Genomic DNA, 24,445 nt, shown 5'->3' on the forward strand with positions numbered 1-24,445 from the left:
TCTGTACCATTAATGCAAGTGAAGAATAGGATATTTATTTCTAAGATGGAAAAGTGAGAGAAAAACTTTTTTTTTCTAAGTCTTTTGGGTATGTATAGGATATTTATTTCGTGGTTCCATGCAATGATGTCTAATTATGTATAAGGTGATTATAGGGTATAGAAAATGTGATAGATATCACTTAAAGAAGGCAATAACATGAATGCCATGTGAAGTCAGAATTCTAGTGTTTAAGCAAAGAACTCCACCAATCATTAACATATCAAAAGGCTCAAAATGATCCAATTTCTCTTGGCCTCTATCATAATGGAGATAGCCAGACAGGTTAATGTGAAAGAACAAACATGAACAACAAATTTGTCTCGTGGTAAGCTGTGCAGACCTTTCGCCTGTATTTATATCCCAATCTCAGCCTTAGCGCATGGATACAATATAATCAGCAGTACGGTATCCAAAATAAGAAGAAAGAACAGTAAAACTGAATCGAGAAATAAATTCAAAGCAACAAATTGACCTCAGAAGATAGCTCTACTGACATAGCCGCATACTCAAGTCCTTCAATATATGTTTACTCTGTTAATCCACCTTGCAAAATGATCCTAGTAGGCCGTAGCAACGAACTGGCGAGAGAATTTCTAATGTAAAATTTCTCCACTTAAAAACGACTAGACATGTACAATTAGCACAAAATGGTGCCGGTGGAGAGTAACATTTACATGGGGTCTCCAGGGCATGAGGCCCTTGTTTCCTTGTTTAAAAAATTTAGGAGTGATTGCTTCGCAAAATGGGTCTGAACCACATAAACAACCTTCAAAGGTGTTGAAACCCTCGATTTTCTGCAGCCTTTCCATCCGATATCATTGGAAACTTCTATACCAGTTTCCTTCCTTTCTTTGCATAAGCAATGGATTTGAGCATTTGGGGATGCCAAATTGTTAAACTTTGGCCTGCAATGCAACATCAGACCAGCATTGAAGCTGAACCAGTGGAGCAACAGTATTTTGTTTATTTTGTTCATTTGTAACTCCTTCAGTTACTTTGTAATGAGATTTTAAGTTAGCAAGATTTGGTGAAGATTTGAATGTGATGTAATAGCTGATATGTCAGCTACATTTGGTGTGTAATTCTAGCTAGGCTTAAGTCATGTATTTATGGGAGCAATTATACATTAGGTAGCTGTCAATTTTATTGTGACATATATATTTTTGATGGATGAAATGGAAAATAAGAAAAATTCATTTTTCTTCTTCAACAAGAAAAATTCATTTTTCTTCTTCAACATTTTGTTTTTGCTTCTGTTTTTGGTTGTTTCTCTTGCAACTTTTAAGTCTTTGAATCTCAAACTTCTTTCATTTTTCATCCGGATTTATTGCTTTGTTGCTCTAGTTTCAGACAGAGCTTCATACTTTATCCGGATAAATTGTTACTTAACCCCAACACATATATATGCTTAAACTAAAACCAAGGAATGAAACAAGAGATCAACCCATCCATCCCCCAAAGGTTTCCTTGTAGGATGGCCCGATTCATAATCGAAGTACCTTAGAAGGCATGCTAGCTGGATGCTGCCTTCCACATATGCTTGGAATGGGAAAAAGATTCTTCCAAAATTAATACTTCAACCAGGGTTTTAGTCTTTAGTGCTTGTCTTTCTTCAAAGCACCCCAGCAAAAGATGTTTGAAGCAACATTAAGACCTGATACTAGTGCCACGGCAGAAGATTACAACTATTTTTCATTTTCATAAATAATTATGAAATTTTGATTACCCCCAACGATATTTCAACATTCTTTTTTTATAAATAATTGGTTTATTATTATCTAAGATAGCTGCTTGGCTGCTCTAAGTTTACATTCAACCTACCTCAGCTTTGGGATCATTAGCAAAGGTTAAGGTTTTGGGCCAGGAGAATCCAAATTTGAGCTTCATCATGCACAGTTGTGCATGTGTGGGTCTATTAGTAAGTTTCTAGTTAAGACACTTGATTTTTAAAAAGTTATAAAATGGTCACTTATCACTTTTGTTTTTTTTAGTCCAATTCTGTTAAATCACTAAAAGTTTGATAATGTAACTGTCAAGTGAATGACATGTAATCTTTATCGTTAATTTGTTTTACACATAATATCCATGTTGTTTTAGAGGTTATGTAAATCACCAAAATAAACTAATTTGTTTCCAAAATAAAGACCAAAAGAGTTATAGAGCTTATTGCTTGTTCTGTACTATGAATGAATTGAATCTTCCTAGTACTTTTAGTTAAGTTGATATCGGTAGTTGATTGACTGGCCAAATTTTGAAACTTGTGATGGTATTTCGCACCTACTTTGAAAATGAGAAGAATTGCCTAACATAGCATTCTACAACCACATTATTCTTATTCTTATGCTTTTCCTTTCACCTTCACTCTATGTCCTGTTTCTGTTATGGATGTGTGTATAAAGAGATTAGCTATTTTACTCTATAGGCACTTCCATCGACAGAAGCCAACTGCAACAAATTGCTGGAGCTTCCCAGGATTCCTTCTCTTCTCAGATTTGCTAGAAGGGATCAATATGCAGAAATGGAGGAAAGGAAGTGGCCTGCTGGTGTTCTGGGTACACAAGACTGTATATCAGAAATAGACTCTACTGGTCTGTTGATTTCTCTGCTGCTTGTGTTAATCTTGACAATTCCAAAATGTTAACAGATAACCTGTCTCAGAGGAGCAAATCAAATGAGATTGCTAGCCACTTGGAACGTAGAGATCACTCGGAGAAAGTTTGGCCATGGACAGCAGTATATTCACCAAAGCATGGGTTGATACTGCTGGTAGTGGGGGGATTAAGGATTATCATGCCATCAAGAGATGGCAGTCTCAAGCAGCTGCTGCTGATCCAGATTTCTTCCACCCAACAGTGCACGTCAAGGACGAGGAAGAGTCAAATACTAGTTCAAGGCAACCGACATGGAAGCATGATGAACGAGCAAATAAGAGATCTATCTCCCAAGTTGCGGTAAGCAAGGAGCGATTTAAGAACGATCCTCGTGAAGCTGATCATATTAAACACGCTGTCGTTGTATATGTTGGATCACTGCTAATGCCCCTTTATAAAGCAAGAAAAATTGACAAGGATGGAAACAAATCAATAATGAAAAAAACTGCAACAAAGGTTTTATTTCTTGCCTTTCTCTTGTCTTTCCGCTTGTTAGTTTGCAGCACCTTTTTTGCCTCTACTTCATGTCTGGTTTTACAATTTTAGTTCTTTTACCAGGTAATGGAGATGACATCCAGATCCTTTATTAATTGGTCAAAAGGACAAACTTCAAAGGGTGGTAATCAAGACACAAAATTTACTCTGGGATTCCCACAGATGAGACGTTATTTATCTTGACTTTTCTTGTTTTTGATGTGTACAGAGCTTACTATTCTTTTAGCGTTGACAAAGCATACAGTCATCTTCTATATGGAAATACCTCAGTATTGACCTGAATTTTTCAATTTAACATCAATTGCAAACTTCAATTTCGTTCTTCAATTCTCTGTTCAAGAAATGACGTTTTACGTGCATGGAATGACACTTAGTGACTTTTTCTACATGAATTGGGGTTGAATCCCATGGTATATGTAAGGTTGGAGCTTTCTTTCAGCTATTTCCTATGTGACATTAAAACTGAAATGGTAAGGCAAGTTGATTGGTCTGATTTTATCTGTTTAGAGAGTTCTGAATTCGTAAAGCATTAGCATATTAATATTGTATATCATCTGCTGGGTAAGTTAGAGGAATAAGCAATGCAATACTAGCTGGGTGTTCCATTATTTACTCTTCTATATGTAGGAAGTCAATGGAATAATCCCTTTTCATTTCTTGAATAGTATTACCTTGTTGCTAATATCTCTTTCTGGAATTCCAGGTTGGAAAAATACTGTGGTTCTAGACAGTGGCCAAAGAGAGGTTTGCCCTCTAATGCCTCATATATACTGAATTCTTTGTGCCTAGAACCTATTGTGTGACCATAGGTTGGATGATAGGGTTGCAATGATTCAAATAAGAAAGCTGAAGCTTGAATTTATATACGCGTTTTGTCTTCGATGTTTAGCATTTTGCTCTCAAATATGATAACGTAGACGAAACTGCTCCTTTCTGTGGGTTCTTGCATGCCACTGCTTCCCTCATTTTCTTGCGCTAGCATTTTACTAATGACTACTTTTGTATATTTGAAGATCACGGATCGGATATTTCAGAGGTATGGGAGCCGCTTAGGTGCCACAGGTTGGTGTAGCGTCGAGGGGGGTAATGAGGCTGGAGCTGGTGATGAAGTCGATAGTCGACCATGGTTGTGGCTGGTGTGCTAGGTATTTATGGCTTAATAATTGATGTAATCATTAGTACCGAAATTAATCCAAAGGCTAAATCTTATTACCTTTCCGATGGATATGCGCATGTCTTCTGGTCTTGCTAGCGGCCTGGTTGGTCTTTCTGCTGCTAGGAAACATGTATCTGACATCTACTCCCAAATTCGGGTAACAAAAATCCCGTGTTTGGAAGCTATTATTATTATTACTATGAAGAACTACCTTGAAACTCTTGGTTTAGTTGCGTAATTGGATATTTTCGTAGAGCAGGCAGAGTATTTTGTTGGGATGATCTTCCCTGAGGCTTGATTGTGGGCAGTCAATAGGCGAGTGATTGTCTGCTTGGCTTCGCTGTGTTTCCGCCAACAACTCTTGAATATAATTTTCTTTCACTCTCTTACTTGGCGGCCGTTGTGGAGCAGATGATGATAGATTAGAGATATAAACTATTTGTTTCAATAAAGTTTTTCAACATTGATTTACTATTATTCTAAACCTTGTAGAATTGCGGCTTGCGCCTTGCGCCTTGCGGTGCACTCAGCGTGTTGTTCAAGACGGTAGCTGTCCCTGGCCCCACATCGAGTTCCAGAACCCTCGCCCCCAGCCCAAATAATTTTTCCTTTTATAAGCGACAAAAGTGGCGATATTCAATCAGTCAAACAACGATTCTGGGAGTCTGTCGAACGTCACCCTCTACGTCATTGCAATCGCCGACTGTTTTAATCGTGTAATTTTGACTTCCTTTATATCTGGTCTGAGAAGAAGTAGATGAATGAAATGTCCTTAAGTAGCAGTCTTTAATGTTTAAACGCGCTAGTAATTGGTGATAACGTATTTGCTTTGTCGATTATATCTTTTCGATTAAGGAAATAAAAAAATTTTAAACGCTACCTTTGAAAAATTCCATTCTCCCTAATAAAGTCAAAAATCAAAGCTTCGGTATATAAAAACGAAAAAGAATGTTGTATTGTTAAGAAGCAAAAAATCGAACATCGGATGAACAGATCTGTCTATCGTTGGTCCAGCTTAATTTTAAGAAAAATGGCCGAAGAAATCAATAAATCCGAGATTCGATCATCCCCGTCGATTATAGCAAAATCCAGATCGTTATGGCCCTCCGTTCTCCGTTGGATTCCTACTTCCACTGATCATATCATCGCCTCCGAGAAACGCCTTCTCTCTCTCGTCAAGTAAGTTGACCTTCGATTTCTTGTCATCATCAGCTTTTTTAGGGTTATCTTGTTTTCAGCTTATACGCTTGGAAAAGCAGAAAAGCCAGAACTTCAATTTCAAGTTTCCTGGAACCTCAGTTTTCTTTTTTCTTCAATTTGACAATAATTTGGTTTTAATTATATCAAAAAATTGTATTGATTTTGGTGAAAACTTCGATAGGAATTCGATAAATTTGAATGGGTTATTGAAATTTCAGGACTCTGTATGTGCAAGAACTCGTGAATATAGGCTCAGGTCCGCCTGGTTCTAAGGTTAGGTGGTTTCGTTCTTCAAGTAACGAGCCGAGGTTCATAAACACAGTTACCTTTGATAGCAAGGAGGGTTCTCCCACCCTTGTTATGGTACACGGATATGCTGCTTCTCAAGGTTTCTTTTTCAAGAATTTTGATTATCTTGCCAATCGTTTCAAGGTTATTGCTATTGATCAGCTTGGGTAAGCTTCTTTTGTCTTAAAAGGTTATGGGCTTGGCTTGATTTTCAGTGAGGCGGTTGGTTTATAGTTTTACGAATCATGTCCTCCTTTAAACACTTCTTATTCTCATTTTGGAAACTGCTGACTGTGTTGGCTTTTTTTTTTTCTTTTTTCTTTTTTTGCGTTTGATATCTACATTATAATAGTTTCTTATTCTTTCTTCATCTTTCTCTCCAGTTGGGGTGGATCAAGTAGGCCTGACTTTACATGCAAAAGCACTGAAGGTCAGTGAACAGAATGCTAATAATCCCTTTGCCCCTTTTAATCGAACATGTAATTCACTTTTGGTGTGTTATGATGCAGAAACTGAGGCATGGTTTATTGATTCTTTGGAGGAGTGGCGCAAAGCAAAAAACCTTAGTAACTTCATATTACTTGGGCATTCTTTTGGAGGATATGTTGCAGCTAAATATGCTCTCAAGGTGATTGCTTTTAAATGTTGAATGTTTCAGTGCAACAAGCAGTTTGATATTGCATCTTTTTATTCTAATGTCCCTTGTGTTACTCCTGTAGCATCCTGAACATGTTCAACACTTAATTTTAGTGGGGACTGCTGGACTTTCATCAGAATCAGACACAACATATGAGTGGGTAACCCGCTTCAGAGCAACATGGAGGGGGGCAATTTTGAGTCATTTGTGGGAGTCTAATTTTACTCCTCAGAAGATTATAAGGTTTGTAATTTTCTGGTTCTATTTTCTTAACCTGAATCACAAATCAAGCTTTTCCATTGAGCACTGCTCTGGACTTGTCTGCCAGAACAGTATTAATTATGCTCTAAAATGTTGCTAGCAAGTTCATTCATTCTAAGGGAAGAAAATAAGGGTCAGCAGTCGATCCTTTCTAACCTATTGCTATTTAGAAGAACCAATGATCTCCCCATTGGTTCTTATGTCGGTTATTTCTCAATGGTACATGTCTTGTGTAGGTTACTTCTATCTTAAACTTTTATGTTTGTTGGTTCCCTTTGTTCTTATATGTTGCTGTCAAAGTCCTAATACTCCTATTTGTTTAACTTATTTTATATATGTTTCCAGAAATTCTCTTGTCTTCCATTACATTTCATATCAAGTTGTTTAGTTTATTATTTTTGTGCATTTATTGGATGATTCTGTATGCAGAGGCTTAGGTCCTTGGGGTCCAGATCTTGTACGGAAGTATACAGCTGCTAGGTTTACTAACAGATATTCACCTGAGGGTGTATTTACAGAGGAGGAGTCTAGACTTCTATCTGGTATTGTAAGATTTTTGGATTTTGTGTATGGCTTTTCTATTAACAAATAATAGATATATAATGGCTGCTTTTTCCCGTTCTTCATTCTTGAAGATTATGTGTACCATACCTCAGCTGCCAAAGCAAGTGGAGAGCTCTGCTTAAAATATATATTTGCATTTGGAGCATTTAATCGGGCACTTTTAAACAGGTTTGATACCCTGCTTCATTAAACTCATTTATTGGTTCAGTGGAAATGTTTACTGTTTTTTAATTGGGTTCATTAGATGGCCTAATACCTGCCTATTTTTATATTGGTCAAGATTCTGTCTAGACTTTGGGACTTGTAGTTGTACAATATCTCACTTTGATTTGAAAACATCGTCTAGAAGCAAATTACATATTCTCCTCCTGGTGCTTGGGAATTATTCACATCATTGCACAATACAGGTTTCACTAGAGCTAAGTTGTTGTTGTTGTTATGATGATGATGCAGGAAAAAAGAATGTAATGATCATGTAGCTTCACCCTGGTTTTAAGGGTCATATAACACATGCCATTTTATATAATGCTATTCAGGGGCTCATTGGAAGCAGAGGTTTATGAAAACTTGCAATTAAAAGCACTTATTCAACCTTGAACACATGCATTTAACATCTAATTGGCTTGTGAACTTCTTCAAACCTAGACCTCACTTTCAAATCCACGAGGAAAAAAATAGAACAGGTGATGAAATGATCATAAACCTCAAGCAGTTCCTCAAACCTAGAGCACATTTCAGAATTTCAGACTGATATGGAAGTCATATAAGGCACTAGCTAGAGTCTAGATCAGTCTTGTAGTCTTCTAACAATGATGATTCCTGGTGTTTGAAGACATTGAATAACTTCTGTTTTTTTTTTTTTTAATTTATTCATGAATAGTGCATCTGAGTGGAAAGTGCCAACCACTTTTATATATGGGGCTGAAGATTGGATGAACTACCAAGGAGCCCAAGAAGCTCGCGAGCAAATGAAGGTCCCATGTGAAATTATCAGGGTTCCTCAGGTCTGTTATAAGACATAACTTGGGCGGCAACCTGCCAAAGACATTTTTTTTTTCATGAGAGCGTTTATTTTAGAACCTTGAATGGACTATTTTAAATCTGATATTCTATCCTTCCTTTCAGCCTCCTCATCTTTCTTCTCTCTCATCTGCAGGGTGGACATTTTGTGTTCCTTGAAAATAGAGATGGATTCCATTCAGCTGTGTTGTATGCCTGTAGGAGATTTCTTTCACCTAACCCTGATAAAGAACCCTTTCCTGAAGGTTTGGTATCAGCATAGAAGAAGCATAGTATTTTTTAATTTCTCTCCACATGTTGTATGGCGCATTACACCGAGTTTCATTGGCCAGAAGATTATTTGGGTAAAGAAAAAAACATTATTTGCCTGTAGCTTGTATCATAATATTTTTATATACGTATTATGTGTTTTGTAGTACCTTGAATCTGGTTACTGGTTTAAGGGAATGGATATTGAAGAATTGATTTTAAGGGGAGGTAGAAAGAGTTTCCATGTTTAAGATGTTACAGAAGTCCGAGTGGAAGCAATAGGTTGTGGCTTCATCACTTAGGCCTCGTTTTGACAATAAAATATCAAAGCAGTGTGTGTATCTTTTGCTGCAGACACTTAGCTGGGCTAGCCAGAGCTGCAACCTATACTGAATGCCGACTTGTATTATGAGAGAAAACTCACAGATAAAATACATTTTAACCGAAGTTAAAATCTGACAAATTTGACAGTGGCAACAAGATGCAGAGGGAAACTGATTCGCGTTGTTTAGATCATGACCATATTGAATGTGGGTGGGCAGGTTGGAGTTGTGAACTCTGAACCAACTTTGGATACAGTAACAAGATTCATACGATAACATTAAAGCAGGTAAAAAATTTTGAGGATATATCCAAGGGCCTAACTAAGAATTACAAACACAGTTGAACAGGGTGACTCCATCCAGGACTGACATGCTGATTAATTCTTTCATGAAATCCAATGTGGCTAACAAATTTCCAATTCCCGAAGCTTCCAAAAGAGAATCTAATCTTGGGGGAAAAAAAGTTGTTTCTCAGTAGACATTCTCTAACTAAATATGTGATACTTTTATATCCTTTCAAAGAAAACCCTTATATAGCCTTGCAAATTTGGGTTGCTATATTGATTTCAATTAGGTTGCTTCTAGGTTTGCTTATGCACCACGTTTCCTCTCGACCGAGTTATTTTTACAATATTCAAAGTTAGATGGCATCATCTATGTTGAGCTAAATGATTCAAAAATTCTATATTGTCCCAAGACAATTAAAAGACAGATTGAGGTTTAAATAATTCTCTATGCACATTACTGGCTTGGGTTGATTGCTGTTGTTGTGGTGATACTACCATGACATTGTTGCTGTTGTTAGGTTTTGTTTGTGCATTAACTTTGATTCACAATTCTTGTTTACATAATACTTTTCTTCACCATCATTTTAATAGACTTCTATCACAGCTGCTGAAATTATTACTTCTTCCTTTACCTTCTACTCTAAGGGACATTTGTTGCTTCCTTTCTATTTTTCACAGTATATTTTCTTTAGCCAGTTATATTATATTAATTGTTATAGTTCCATTTGGTTTAGCTATCTTTACAATCTAATAAATGTAGTTGATTTCGCATAAGTTTTAACAGCATCAATTGATGTGCGCTATTCTATAATAAAATAAATTACTCAACTCTATATATTGCACCGATGAAAATTTCGATTTGTACTAGTTACACTAATTCATTTCACTTAGTTCTGATTACACTTACTAAAATATTACGCACCAATTAATGCATGAATAATACTAACAAAATATAAAATTACTACTTTTTTTATAAATAATAATCATACTTAAATTTTAATTTTAAAATGTGACGGAATCTTTACATATATAATAGCTATACCATAATATAGTATATATTATAGATAGGTAAAACATATTGGGCTTGTATATATAATGTATTGTGTTATTAATTATGATTAATTATGGGTTTTTGAAGGGGATTATTTGAAAATAAAAGTTTGAGGAAACCTTTTACCTAATTTTTGAAGGAATTAATTTGATTGGATTAAGTTATGCAGCCTCCTAATTGGGAGGGTTTAAACAGGTAATGCCCAAATATCCTAACCAAACTAGGAGGGAGTTTTTTATGATTAGAAACAAGACTACAACACATTGGTGAGATAATTAACTTAGAAATGTTAAATTTGCTGGAATAATGTTGATTATCTATCGAATGGGAGAAGCCTAGCAGCTGAATTCTTTGAACAAGATTTTAGTTCTTTATTTTATATTTTCCCTTTTTTGATCTCACAGAACCCCAAAGATGGAATCTTTGAGGCACATTAGCATCGGGCTGTGCACTCCTACACTTACTCCTTTATTCCACCCTCCTAAACCCTCCAGACTCCACCACCCTTCAACTACCGTCGTCTGCTCCGCCAGTAAATGGGCCGAGCGCCTCCTTGCTGACTTCCAATTTCTCCCTGCCCCCGATAATTCCGTCTCCTCTTCTTCCTCCTCAACCGCCACTCTTTCTCCCCCTTACCCTCCCCTTCTCGCCCCTTCTCCTCCCGAACGCCACGTTTCCATTCCCCTTGATTTCTACAAGGTCAGTCGCACAGTAACTCTTCACTTCCTTTGATTTTTTTTTTCGTTTTAATTTTCGGAATTGGAGTTATTTAAAAACTATAATTTTCAAATGCAGGTTTTAGGAGCCGAGACTCATTTCTTAGGTGACGGAATCAGAAGAGCCTATGAAGCAAGGGTTTCGAAACCGCCTCAATATGGGTTCAGTCAAGACACTATAGTTAGCAGAAGACAGATTCTTCTAGCTGCCTGTGAAACCCTATCTAACCCTGGCTCTAGACGAAATTACAACCAAGGTCTTGTCGACGATGAGCGTGACACTATCATCACTCAAGTCCCCTGGAACAAGGTAATTGCATTTTATCTTCTTCTTTTCTTTTCTTTTTTTTTCTTTTTTAATTTGTGTTTGGTTATTGAGAAAATGTGGTAAATGTAGGTTCCTGGAGCATTGTGCGTGTTGCAAGAAGCTGGGGAGACTGAAGTGGTGCTTCAAATTGGGGAGACTTTGCTGAGAGAGAGGCTGCCCAAGGCATTTAAACAGGATGTCGTTCTGGCAATGGCCCTGGCTTATGTGGACTTGTCGAGGGATGCTATGGCTTTGGATCCTCCAGATTTCATTGGTGGTTGTGAGGTGCTTGAGAGGGCTTTGAAGCTGTTGCAGGTACTTGAATACAACTTTCTACTTCCATTTGTAAATTTTGCTGCTATATTGATTGTTGACACCATTTTTTTGGTGAAGAGGGGGTCAACTTGGGTTTTGGAAAATGAAAACAAAAAATGGGGGTCGCCACCAATCCTTTTTTATGAGGTGTGATTGGATTACCTCAAAAAAATGGTTGTTATAATAAACGGTTTGATTTTATTAAAACAACGGTTTTGGTCCACAAAATTTAGAAAACGGGTTCGGGAGTCGGTTACGCACGAGGAAGGATTAGCACCCTCGATACGCCCAAAATTGGTACCTAGTTGATTACTTAATGTCTTAATGTCGAAAATTGAGAATTTAAAAGAATTTTAAAAATACGATCCTTGTATTAAAGTGTTGAAAATTTTGGGAAAAGAGGGGCACGTTCCACGTTAATCGAGAAAGAAAGCATCATATCCAGTAAGTTAGGACACAATGTCTCGAATTCCCGATATGCGAATGAATGTCAAAATTTACTTATTTAAGATATTTAATTATCTTGGATTAAAAAGGGGATCATGTCCAGTGAGTTAAGACACGATCTTTTTTATTTCCGAGATCATTTAAAACTTAAGTTTGAAAAGATTCGTGTAATAAAGTTTAAAAGAATATTCAGTTGTTTAAATCAAATGAAGAAATCGCAACCCAATACGTTAGGGCACAATTTTTCCAAAATATTAAACATTGAATATGGTATTTATTTCGAAAAATCCTCGTCTCGAGGAAACAACATGTCACATCCAATGCGTTAGGACACAACATATTGAATTCTCGATAACGAGCTTTTTATCATTTTAAAAAAGAGTAATCCCGATTATTTAAATTCAACGAAGAAAGTCGGAATCCAGTACGTTAGCGCTCGATTCTCTCGAAGATCCAAAATACCGAATATTACTTATTTTTAAAATTTTTATTTTTGATAAATTTGAGTAAAAAATAAAAAGCAAAATAATGATAATGATGACAATGTAAATGAGATAATACAAGCACAACTAAAATGAGCACCAAGTAAAATACGTAATAAACAAATCAAAGATACATGAAATAATAGACGAATAAAAAATCTAAAGCATTCCATAAAAATAATAAACGCTTCAATAAATGAATAAATAAATATCAAATATAACAATGATAACAATACGAATTACAAAAATGAAATATTTATGTATGTGCATCTATATATTTAAATTATAAATTATATGAAGGTATATATATATATACACATAAAAAACAAATACGCATATCTATGTATATATACATAAAAATTATAAAGCATAAAGAACATAAGTATATACCTATATGTAAAAAACGTATGTTAATGTATGTATATATATATATATAAAATGGTACAAATAAATAAATAAAATGCAATAATAATGATAATAATAATAATAATAATAAACTCAATAATAAATAAAATGATAGGATTAAACTGAAAACAAAACAAAATACCAGGGGAGAAATCAAAATAAGATAAGGCCACAAGATCGATTTGCGATGCGCGCAGAAGAAGGGGGATCGATTGAGCAATTTTCCCCAACCTTATGCGCATGTGCTCCGCACTGGACTAAATCGAAACGCATAAAAAGCAAATGGCCAAATTTAAAAATTTGGATGGGACCAGATCGCGCCATATTGCATGAGCGGAGGGACCGGATGTGCAAATAGTCCCTCCGAGCCTGAACGCGCGGATCTTAGACCCATTAAGGACGGGTTTTCGGGTCTTATAAAAATAAAAAGAAAGAAAAAAAAACTAAAACCTACATCATTTTTAAAAAAAAAACAGAGACACCCTCTGGTTCTCTCTCCCTGCCACAGCCCTTAAACCCAGGCCACCGTCTTCGCCTCCAAGGCCAGCGGCCGGAGTTACGCGAGAACGGCCCATTTGCCTTCTCTTTTTGAAGCGTCCCCGAAGGCTAAGCCTTCTCAGCCACAAGACCAAAAGGAAGAAGGATGAGATGCCCCTTTCGGTTTGAATCCAACGACGGCGAGGGTGGGGTTTCGACACCAGCCCGTCGAAGTGGTAAGGTATTTATCCTCTCCCTTTTAACTTCTTTTTCTTTGTTGAACGAATGCAAAAAATATAAAAACAGAAAAAAAAACAATAGATGAAGAATAAAGTAAATAAGAAACAAAAACAGAGAAGAATCAATCGGAGTCAACCTTTTGATTTGTTTTTTTCTTTTTTCGATTTGAAAGTGTAGTGTCCCCGATTTACAGAGATATTGTTTTGCTTTTATATCCCATTTACATTGTATTTTAGTTGTGTTCTTTGTATTATCTATTGTGTGCTCCGACTTTCTCTGCCATTTTGCAGGTGTTGATGAGGCTAGGCACGGTGGGTGGCGATGGGACATGGCAGACGGCAGATGGGGGGATGCGGCGCTAGGTTTGGCTAGGGTTTCGTTTTTTTGAAACCCTAGCTGGGTTTTTTAGGGGGAATTGGGCTCGTTTTAGGCTGGTGGTTTAGGTTTAGGTGGGCCTTGGGTGTTTTATTTGGGTTGGTTTTGGGTAGCGGGCCACCGGGTAAATGGGCCTGCAACAGCTGCCCCTCTTTGCTCATTGTCGTGTAACGAGAATAGAGCAAAGACCAAGAAAGGCCAATTTTGCCCGGTCGCCTGTTTTGGACTCGTCGTGGTGCTTTTCTTCTAGCAGCTTCACTCTAGTCTACTGTGTCTCGTTGCTTCAATCCATTCTGTCGTAACTTCAGGGGGTAAGGTCCATCATTTTGACCCGCTCCACTGCAACTTCAGGGGGATAAGACTTGTTGTGTTCAGTCTATTCCACTGCATCTTCAGGGAAATAAGACCTGATGCGATCTACTCTGCTGTAACCTCAGAGAGATAAGATCCTTTATTTTAATCCGCTCCACTGTAACTTCAGGGAGATAGGATAGTGTCTTCGATCTGCTCCGCTGTAATCTCAGGGAGATAAGATCTCTGGCTTCAATCTGCTCCACTGTAACTTCAGGGAGATAAGATCTGAAATTCTTTAGTCTGTTCCACTGTAATCTCAGGGAAATAAGACCTGGTGCGATCTGCTCTACTGTAACTTCAGGGAGATAAGATCCTTTATTTTAATCCGCTCCACTGTAACTTCAGGGAGATAAGATCCTTTATTTTAATCCGCTCCACTGTAACTTCAGGGAGATAGGATAGTGTCTTCGATCTGCTCCGCTGTAATCTCAGGGAGATAAGATCTCTGGCTTCAATCTGCTCCACTGTGACCTCAGGGAGATAAGATCTGAAATTCTTTAGTCTGTTCCACTGTAATCTCAGGGGAATAAGACCTTTTATAATGAACCTAATTATGCTTAATGATTAAGATGACATTATCAAAATAAAACAAATGCTCCTAACTAGATGTGTATGAATGACATGCAAAATGTCATGAAAACGATTCCTTAATGCTTAGGTTATCATCACACAAAAGCTTATTAAGGCTTTATCACTGACGCGCTACACCGCCTTCTTCCTCGGTTAGCATATCCAAAGAAACACTTAATCTGATTGCCCCCCACTGTGCGCGTCAAAGTTCAATCCACTGGGACATAAAATTCGTACCATCAACTCCCATTGTAACCCAAGGGTGGAAAGGTATGGCTTTTCTCAATCTTCTCCTATCGCAATTCAATGACATTGAATGTGAAACTCTCTGGTCCTTTACCTCATCCCCAAGGTGTCATACCAAATGCTCATGCACAAATGCAAAATTTCCTTCTCATAGAAGACCTTTTCTTCTTGTCTGGTAAACATCGTTTTTTGGTTCATTGAAGCTTTGCCATCAACACGACATCTTGTCATTTTGTTCAATCAATGTTTAGACGATAAAATTTGAAAAGATAGTCTTTAACTTAGACTCTTCCCTTTTAGATATTTCCAACCTTTAAAATTGGCGTGTTCTAAACAATAGTCCTGTTTCAGGTTCCTATATTATTTAGACTTTTCAGAGTAATATGCAAAACTTCCTTTGTGAACGTTTTATTAGTCCATTAATCATTATTCCAACGCAACATGTTTGCAAAAAGGTCATAACAATGGATAAAGAATAAAGTTGGTTCTGATCATAACCCAAATAAAACATCAACGATGGCGGAAGAAAGGTAACAAAGAAGTGTATTGAGAATGTGTATTTTTACAAAAAGAAAGGAAGAAAGAATGTATTTTCAAGAATACACATAAGAACTAGGTGCCCCAGTTATCACAGATTGAGTTTCTCTGTACAAACTTTCCGAAGACCCTTCTGAGTTTGACAGGTGTTCAGGAGATCTGCAATACTCTGTCAATGCTTCAAGACGTTGCACATCCTTTCTTGTTGGTTCAAGTAAAGGAAGATCATCATATCCCCCCCGATCAAAATTTGATCCGCTCAAGTCCTGATGTTCCAATCCTGCCCAATACTTGAGTCGCCCTTTTCGGGTTTTCGACTCAAGCCCTCTTTGGTCTCAAAGTGCCCTTTACGGGTTTTCACCTTAGCCTCTCCAAAGTCCCCTCTTTTTTTTTTTTTTTAGGAAGCAAAGCGCCCTTCTCGGGTTTCACTTTGGTTCCCCTTTCTTTCAAGTGAAGTATTTCTTAACGGAGTCTGCGTTTACAGGATTTGGTAAACTTTTGCCATCCATCTCGCATAGGATCAAAGCTCCCCCGGAAAATGCCTTCTTTACAACATAAGGGCCTTCCCAATTTGGCATCCATTTTCCTCTAAAATCTTTTTGCATAGGAAGAATCTTTTTTAGTACCAAGTCCCCTTCACGAAATTCTCGGGGGCGAACCTTTTATTATAGGCTCGCATCATTCGTTTTCGGTACATTTGCCCATGGTGAATAGCCCTTAGCCTCTTTTCCTCTATTAGGTTCAACTGATCGTACCGAGATTGGATCCAATCGGCTTCATCCAACTGTAGCTCAGATAACACCCGTAGAGAAGGGATTTCAACTTCAATGGGTAATACTGCCTCCATTCCATAAACCAGAGAAAAAGGCGTTGCCCCAGTAGAAGTTCTAACAGATGTTCGATAGGCAAGGAGAGCAAATGATAATTTCTCATGCCAATCCTTGTAGGTTTCAGTCATTTTCCCCACAATCCTTTTAATGTTTTTATTGGCCGCCTCCACTGCACCATTCATTTTTGGACGATACGGTGATGAATTATGATGCTTGATTTTAAATTTGCTACAGACTTCAGCTATTGTGCTATTATTCAAGTTCATCGCATTGTCGGATATGATCCTCTCAGGCATTCCATATCGACAAATAATCTCCTTCTTCAAGAATTTGCTGACTACTGCTTTCGTGACATTTGCATATGAAGCAGCCTCCACCCACTTGGTAAAGTAATCAATTACCACGAAGATGAAGCGATGCCCATTAGAAGCCTTTGGTGATATTGGCCCAATAACATCCATACCCCACATGGAAAACGACCAAGGAGAGGTCATGACGTGAAGAGGTGAAGGGGGCGCGTGTATTTTGTCTCCGTAAATCTGGCATTTGTGGCACTTCCTGGCATGATCAATACAATCTCCTTCCATGGTGGGCCAATAGTACCCAAATCTCATGATCTGTCTGGCCATCGTGAAACCACTGGCGTGCGTCCCACAAATACCCTCATGGACTTCTTCCAAAATTTTCTTGGCTTCCACAGCATCCACACACCTTAACAGTACTTGATCCTTCCTTCTTTTATATAACACTTCTCCATCTAAGACATATTCAATGGCTATCTTTCTCAGAGTTCTTTTGTCATTCTCTGTCGCTTGATCAGGGTATTCCCGATTCTTCACATATTGTAGGATACTCTGATACCAAGGACAATCATCTTTTCCCTCCTCCTCAATATTGCAGCAATTAGCCGGGGTCTCAGAGATACTCATCTGAACAGGCCTCATTGCCTCAAATCTATTCACCTGAATCATCGAAGCTAGAGTAGCTAAAGCATCAGCCATTTGGTTTTCCTCCCGTGGGAGGTAATAGAAGGTGATATCGTCAAACTCCTCAGCCAATTCAAGAACTAGTTTTCTATAACCGATTAGCTTAGGATCCCTAGTCTCCCACTCCCCTTTGAGTTGGTATATCACCAACGCTGAATCCCCGTATACTCTCAATACTTTAATGTTCCGTTCAATGGCTGCACGAATGCCCATAATACATGCTTCATATTCTGCCATGTTATTTGTACAATCGAAGTCCAGCTTGCTAGCAACAGGATAATGATCTCCACTTGGGGATACCAAAACTGCCCCAACTCCGTTACCCGTAGCATTTGAAGCTCCATCAAAATTTAGCCTCTATACATGGTCCATTTGAGGACCTGCTTCAGTATTCGCCACATACATCAAGTCCTCGTTTGGAAAATCGAAGTTCAAAGATTCATAGTCCTCCAAGGCTCTACTAGCTAGGAAATCGGCTATTGCACTTCCCTTTATGGCCTTCTGACTGACATATACTATATCAAATTCTGATAGCAAGATCTGCCATCTAGCCATTCTCCCGTTCAAAGCAGTCGATTCCATCATATACTTTAAAGGATCTAACTTTGAAATCAGCCAAGTCGTGTGATACAACATATACTGCCTCAGTCTTCGGGTCGCCCAGATTAGAGCACAACACAACTTCTCAATTGATGAGTACCTCATTTCGCAATCGGTAAATTTCTTACTGAGGTAGTATATTGCCCTTTCTTTCTTTCCCGTCTCATCATGTTGGCCCAATACGCATCCCATGGAATTCTCCAACACTGTTAGATACAATATCAATGGCCTATCTGGACTTGGAGGTGATAAGACTGGGGTATTAGCCAAGTATTGCTTTATCTTATCGAAAGCATTCTGACACTCTTCATCCCATTCACCCGGATTATGTTTCTTTAAGAGCCGGAATACTGGATCACATTTCTCTGTCAGTTGTGAGATGAACCGAGCAATGTAATTCAGCCTCCCTAGGAAACCTCGAACCTCCTTCTGAGTGCGCAGGGGAGGCAAATCTCGTATTGCCTTTACTTTGTCTGGGTCAACCTCGATCCCCTTTTTGCTAACTATGAAGCCTAATAACTTCCCTGATCTGGCTCCAAACGTGCATTTGGCCGGGTTAAGCTTGAGCTGGAATTTCTTTAATCTCAAAAATAACCTTTTCAAGACCTGAATATGCTCTTCTTCCGTTCTAGACTTCGCGATCATATCGTCAACATAGACTTCGATCTCCTTGTGCATCATGTCGTGAAACAAAGTCACCATAGCTCTTTGATACGTTGCTCCCGCATTCTTCAATCCGAAGGGCATTACCTTGTAGCAGAATGTTCCCCATAAGGTAATGAATGTGGTTTTTCTCATGTCTCCAGGATGCATCTTTATTTGATTGTATCCAGAGAAACCGTCCATGAAAGAAAACAATGAATAGCCTGCTGTGTTATCTACCAAAGTATCAATGTGAGGCAGTGGAAAGTTGTCCTTTGGACTAGCCTTGTTCAAATCCCTATAATCCACACACATTCGTACCTTTCCATCTTTTTTGGGAACAGGGACGATATTGGCTACCCAATCCGAATACTTGACCTCTTGTAAGAAACCAGCGTCGAATTGTCTTTTGACTTCTTCTCTTATTTTCAACACAATGTCAGGTCTCATTCTCCTGAGCTTCTGTTGAACGGGTTTACAATCCTCCTTTATGGGCAGACGATGCACCACAATGTTAGTACTTAGCCCAGGCATATCTTGGTATGACCATGCGAAAACATCCTTGAATTCTCGGAGCAAATTAATGAGGTCTTGCCTTGTCTTTGCGGTGATTTCAGTTCCAATTTTCACCTCCTTTCCATCCTCTAGGCTCACTATTTCTAATGATTCCCTGTGAGGTAGAATATGCTTATCCTCTCGTTCCACCATTCTTAACAAGTCCGGAGATGCATCATAATCTTCGTCATTTTCAAAGTCGCAGGATTCCTCTAAACACACTTCTTGCTCAAAAATAGGCTCCGCGTTTGAGGCAGCGTCACTCATGTCATTGATATCTGAAGACCTATGAGGGCATATCAAAGAATATACCAAGAATATAAATTTACGAATATGTTTGTGCAAAAGAATTGCAAATGAAAGAATTATTTGTAAGACAATCAACCGAATGAAAAATATAAAAGGAAAAATAATGACTGATTGAGATGAACGTAGACACGTATTTCATTAAATAATGATATTTAGGCCCAATGCCTATTTCACAAAAGATTTCATATCGTTCCTAGGCCAACAAACAACAGGAATGTTTTGAGCATTACTCTGAATAAGCCCTAAAGACTACAGGGATTTCTTCAGCAGTCCAATTGTTTAGCTCACTTACAGGCTCATAAGGGCAGATCTCCAACAAAGCCCTCCTTTCCGTTGCTTCTATGGCGTTGGTATAAACATCTTCCAACATTCCTCCCATGCCGCTACCGGACACTCCACATTCAGAATGAATAAATCCTCCCGATACAAAAGATGTAGATATGTGGGGAAAGGTTAAAGGCTCACACTTAGCTTCATGTCCATTCAAACGCGCCCTTCTTCTCTCTCGTCTCTTCTCTACTTCTTTCTTCTTCTGTTTCACGTCTGGCCTGTACCCTAAACCAAATCTATCAAACTTTTCCTTCGCATTGGTTCCTCAATCCTTCCCTGAAGATATTTTCCCAATCCTTTCCCGGGTAAGGCTCCTCTTCCTACCATCAACCGCAATCCCATCTCAGTGGTCCTGGATATTTTCGGTACTGGAATTCTATTTCCCTCCGCAATAAACATCGCGTTCACAAATTCTAATGACCGAAATGAACATTCTAGTGCGTCATCGTTGATGTCCACATAAGGTGCATCGCTAGTCATCATTGCGATAATATCCTCCTCTGCATCTATTGTTACCAACCGATCCTCCGATACCAACTTCACCTTCTGATGTAATGATGAAGGTACTGCCCCTGCTGAGTGTATCCACGGTCTCCCCAATAGACAGTTGTAGGAGGGTTTAATATCCATTACCAAGAAATCCACCTCATAAGTGACTGGGCCAATCCTTAATGGCACCTCAATTCTCCCCATAACCTCTTTTTTTGTTCCATCAAATGCTCTTACTATGCTCTGGCATGCTTTCATGTGCGAACTGTCTATTGGTAATCGACTAAGAGTGGACAAAGGCAATACATTTAGTGCAGATCCATTATCAACCAAGGCCCCCGGGAGTGTGTACCCTTTGCATCGGACAGTAACGTGGAGGGCTTTAGTAGAACCTCTTCCTCCGGATGGTATTTCATCATCATTGAAGAAGATAAAATTGTCAGCACCAATATTGTTGATCAACCGATCCAACTTGTTTACTGAAATATCGTCAGCCACATATGTTTCGTTTAGCACCTTTAAGAGTGCATTCCGATGTACTTCTGAGTTTAAGAGTAAAGCTAATACCGAAATGCGGGCTGGCTGTTTGTGCAGTTGCTCCACAACACTGTATTCGCTGTGTTTCAAAAACTTCAAAAACTCCTTCACCTCTTCTTCTTTTATTGGTTCATTTACCAATGGTTCAACTTCTACTGCCTTCCCTTTCCTCTGTTCTTTCTTCCAATTCTCTTCCCTGGACGACTCTGCTTGAGCGTCATATCTTTTTCCCTTGCGCGTGTAAAAAACTGTTTCCTGATTTCTTTCTGCTTCTTTTCCCAAAATGGTCACATTACACCCGTAATTCCACGGCACCATTTTGTTATCTTTATAAGAGAAATTTGATGGTTTCTGGATTACAATTTTCGGCGTTACCTGAGCCCTAACCTCATTACCCTTAGGGCGGGAGATAATGACCACAGGATGATTTATTTTTGGAGCCTTTGTTCCCAACTCTGTCGCGCATATGCTCCTCATTTCTTTCACATCTTCATAAAACCTCATCTCCTTGTTATCCATCATGCTTTGAACCAAGGCCTTGAATCCTTCACATTCTTGGATTTCATGCCCTGTTTCATGGTGAAATTCACAATAATTTCCCATCTCATGCCCTTTCTCAGAATCTGAAATAACCAAACCTCTTTTCGCCATTTCTTTCCAGACCCATTTCAATGGAGTTTTTACTTCAGCAATGTCAGTCTTGACTTCTTCTCCCGTACCTTCGCTAACCATATTCACCCCCTTATCTGCGTGATTAGGTAACAGATTCTTTGCGTTAGGTGAGTCGTCAAGTTTGACAACACCTAAATTGATAAGTCTTCTACTACCTTCTGAAGGCAGTACAATTTTCTATCGAGTGCCCAGAAATTCCCGCATGATAATCACATTGCGCGTTCGTATCATACCATTTTGGATACGGGGGTTGTAGAGGACTCAAGTAACGAGGAGCAACAACATGTGCATCGAATAAAGTCTGATACAACTCCTTGTATGACATCGGGATTGGCGTGAATTGGGGCTTTTCAGTAGTTTGCCTAGCTCCTGACTCTTGTCTTGATGATCCCTGTTGATTAGCAACCACTTTCTTTGGTTGATTCACGGTAATTGACCTACCATAAGCATTCACATTATTCACTTCATTTTCTCTTTCCTCGGGGTGCCCTCCTATTATTTTCTCCTCCATCTATTTTTCCACTTTTAATGGCATGCTCAATCATTTCACCATTCATGATTATATCTGAGAAATTTCTTGAAGCGCTTCCCAACATGTGAGTGATGAACGGGGCTTTCAAAGTATTAATAAAAAGCGTCGTCATCTCTTTTTCCAAAAGCGGTGGTTGCACCTGAACCGCCACCTCTCGCCACCTCTGCGCATATTGTCTGAAGCTTTCGTTCGATTTCTTCTCTAAATTTTGCAGAGTTATCCTGTCAGGCATCATTTCTGAGACATGATTGTATTGTCTCAAGAAAGCCTGTGCTAAATCCCTCCAAGTAGCAATTTTAGCTCGGCTCAGCTGATTGTACCACTTTGACGCCGCTCCCGTAAGACTTTCCTGAAAGCAATGTATTAATAATTGATCATTATTATATGCCCCGTCATTCTTCTACAAAACATAGTAATATGGATCTGGGCACTAGTCCCGTTGTATTTCTCGAATTCCGGCATCTTAAATTGTAAGGGAGCACCAAGTCCGGAACCAAGCTCAATCCTTTGCATCTGTTCCATAGCTTTCGATGCTTTCTATTGCCCTAAACTTCTCTTCTATCCATTTCCATTTCTCCTCAAATTGTTTGGAAATTCCTCCTTCGCCTTGTCCTTTTCAACCATCTCGTCAAGATCTGGGACCGCAATATTATTCGGGCTATCACCGGGATTAAAGCCCGCTCCGGGTTGAAAATTCATTGGGATTGAAGCATCGCCTTGGAACTGCTGGGGTCTAACTGACACAGAGGGTCTCCGCGAATGCAGCTCAGTCTGTACTTGCGCATGCGGAGGCGTGAAACCTGGAGGATAAAGTGGTTATTGTTTTTTTCACTAACAATCAAGGACTTACCTTATTACTTCTATTGCGTCAGCACAGATCATTTGGACTTTTTTGCAATGTCACGCTGATCTTTTTATTTGTCTTTCTTGGCCGCACTTTGCATTTTTTGAATGCTCTAGTTCTCAACTTGTCATAATTTTGCCTTAGTCGGTGCGTACTTTTGTTTTCCAGTTAACTGAATGATTTATTCGATTAGGTTTTTGGTCTTATGCATATGATGTGATGCAATGCATGAAAAGAATGCAAAGAAAAAAGAGGCACTGATTCTAATCAACTTCATTAGAAAACTTTACTAGATAAAGGCTTCTTTACATAAAATAGACTACATATACGGCTTTGCCCTTACACTCAAAGCCTTAACCTTTCTAAGAAGCCAAGCTAATTCTCGGCCCCTGTCCGACTCTGACTCATACTTCAAACTTAATAGATCAGCCTGAACCGCTAGAGTCTGCAGATGATCAGCTACTTCGCGCACTTGAGCCACCGCCTCTCCCATAATATAATCTCTTTCTCTAATTTGCTCTTGAGACCGACGGAATTGTCTTTGCCACTGCTCATTATTTTCTTCCAGAAGTTCTATCCGGATTTCACTATTCTGCAATGCATTCTCTAGCTCTCCTATTTGTCCTTTTAATTCTTCAATTTTGTCTAAGCTCGCCCTTAATTCAACCGTAGATTCGATTACAGTATGGTGAAGCGATCTTTCTAGTTCGGTTATCCGGACCTTCAGTCCGTCTCTCATCTTGGCAAACTAGTAGACTATTTCCCAAGGCGACTTCTCGAGCCCGAGTATCCTGAATTTCTTTTCCCATTGATTAGCTCTCGTCTTTTCCTCCTGAATTTCTTGTCGCACTGTTCTGACGTTTTACCCAAGCCAGCAGTTCCTTACGACCTGCGCAACTTCTTGTAATCTGTCTTCAGGCTGTCTAAATCTTCTTCTGCTTTGTTCTTTCCTTTTCTCAATTTATCGGCCTCTAATCTTTGAATGTCCAATCCAGTCCTAACTGCATTTTTTCTTCCTCTAGTTGTTCTATCTTCTTCCCCAATTCTAAACTCCTTTTTTCAAATTCTTGTTTGATGATTCCATCTCAGAAGGCAAAACTTGTAAGCGTCCTCTAAAGATCGAGCAGTTTCTGAATTTGACGCCGGGATGTTGTCGTTGATCCTTTGATCACGCCACTGACATACTGGGGGTAATTGTCGGACCCACAGCTAAGATCTTCATTCGACGAGTCTGGTTAGGCACTAGATATTTCTCGAACCTTCTCTTGTAATTGTCCTCCCTATAGGAAAAAATCACTATAAAAGCCCAACCCTTGCGTTGCTGGTATGAATTGTCGTGATCTATACTGTCTTGATACGAGTAGAGGAGCATATCGATAGCTCCCCATATTCCGAGCAGCGGAACCCAAGTCAAAATCTCCACA

General features: G+C 38.8%; 2 protein-coding genes across 4 annotated transcripts in view; both read left to right on the forward strand.

Moving 5' to 3' along the window:
- The first annotated feature begins 1,230 nt into the window (after window positions 1-1,230).
- On the forward strand, window positions 1,231-8,785 carry LOC107957929 (1-acylglycerol-3-phosphate O-acyltransferase). Of its 3 annotated transcripts, none has more exons than XM_041113787.1 (13): window positions 1,231-2,594; window positions 2,687-3,149; window positions 3,252-3,932; window positions 4,202-4,333; window positions 4,837-5,523; window positions 5,763-5,999; window positions 6,216-6,262; window positions 6,342-6,460; window positions 6,552-6,712; window positions 7,160-7,272; window positions 7,366-7,462; window positions 8,175-8,298; window positions 8,451-8,785. In XM_041113787.1, the coding sequence occupies exons 5-13, from the start codon at window positions 5,330-5,332 to the stop codon at window positions 8,574-8,576; spliced, it is 1,218 nt and encodes a 405-aa protein (XP_040969721.1). In that variant the 5' UTR covers window positions 1,231-2,594; window positions 2,687-3,149; window positions 3,252-3,932; window positions 4,202-4,333; window positions 4,837-5,329; the 3' UTR covers window positions 8,577-8,785. The 3 variants fall into 3 exon arrangements, with proteins under 3 accessions (XP_040969721.1, XP_040969720.1, XP_040969722.1); XM_041113786.1 differs by adding an exon at window positions 4,441-4,501 and having other exon boundaries at window positions 2,390-3,149; XM_041113788.1 differs by having other exon boundaries at window positions 2,390-3,149; window positions 3,252-3,658; window positions 3,892-3,932.
- Window positions 8,786-10,511: 1,726 nt separating this feature from the next.
- The window catches only part of LOC107941586 (protein ACCUMULATION AND REPLICATION OF CHLOROPLASTS 6, chloroplastic), a 33,225-nt gene continuing 19,291 nt past the window's right edge, over window positions 10,512-24,445 (forward strand). The window contains exons 1-3 of the mRNA XM_041113791.1: window positions 10,512-10,923; window positions 11,020-11,250; window positions 11,338-11,562. Coding sequence (XP_040969725.1) covers window positions 10,639-10,923; window positions 11,020-11,250; window positions 11,338-11,562 — 741 coding nt within the window. The 5' untranslated portion in view covers window positions 10,512-10,638. The remainder of the gene's footprint in view (window positions 10,924-11,019; window positions 11,251-11,337; window positions 11,563-24,445) is intronic.

Source organism: Gossypium hirsutum, chromosome A05, assembly GCF_007990345.1.
Source record: "Gossypium hirsutum isolate 1008001.06 chromosome A05, Gossypium_hirsutum_v2.1, whole genome shotgun sequence".
NCBI lineage: Eukaryota > Viridiplantae > Streptophyta > Magnoliopsida > Malvales > Malvaceae > Gossypium > Gossypium hirsutum.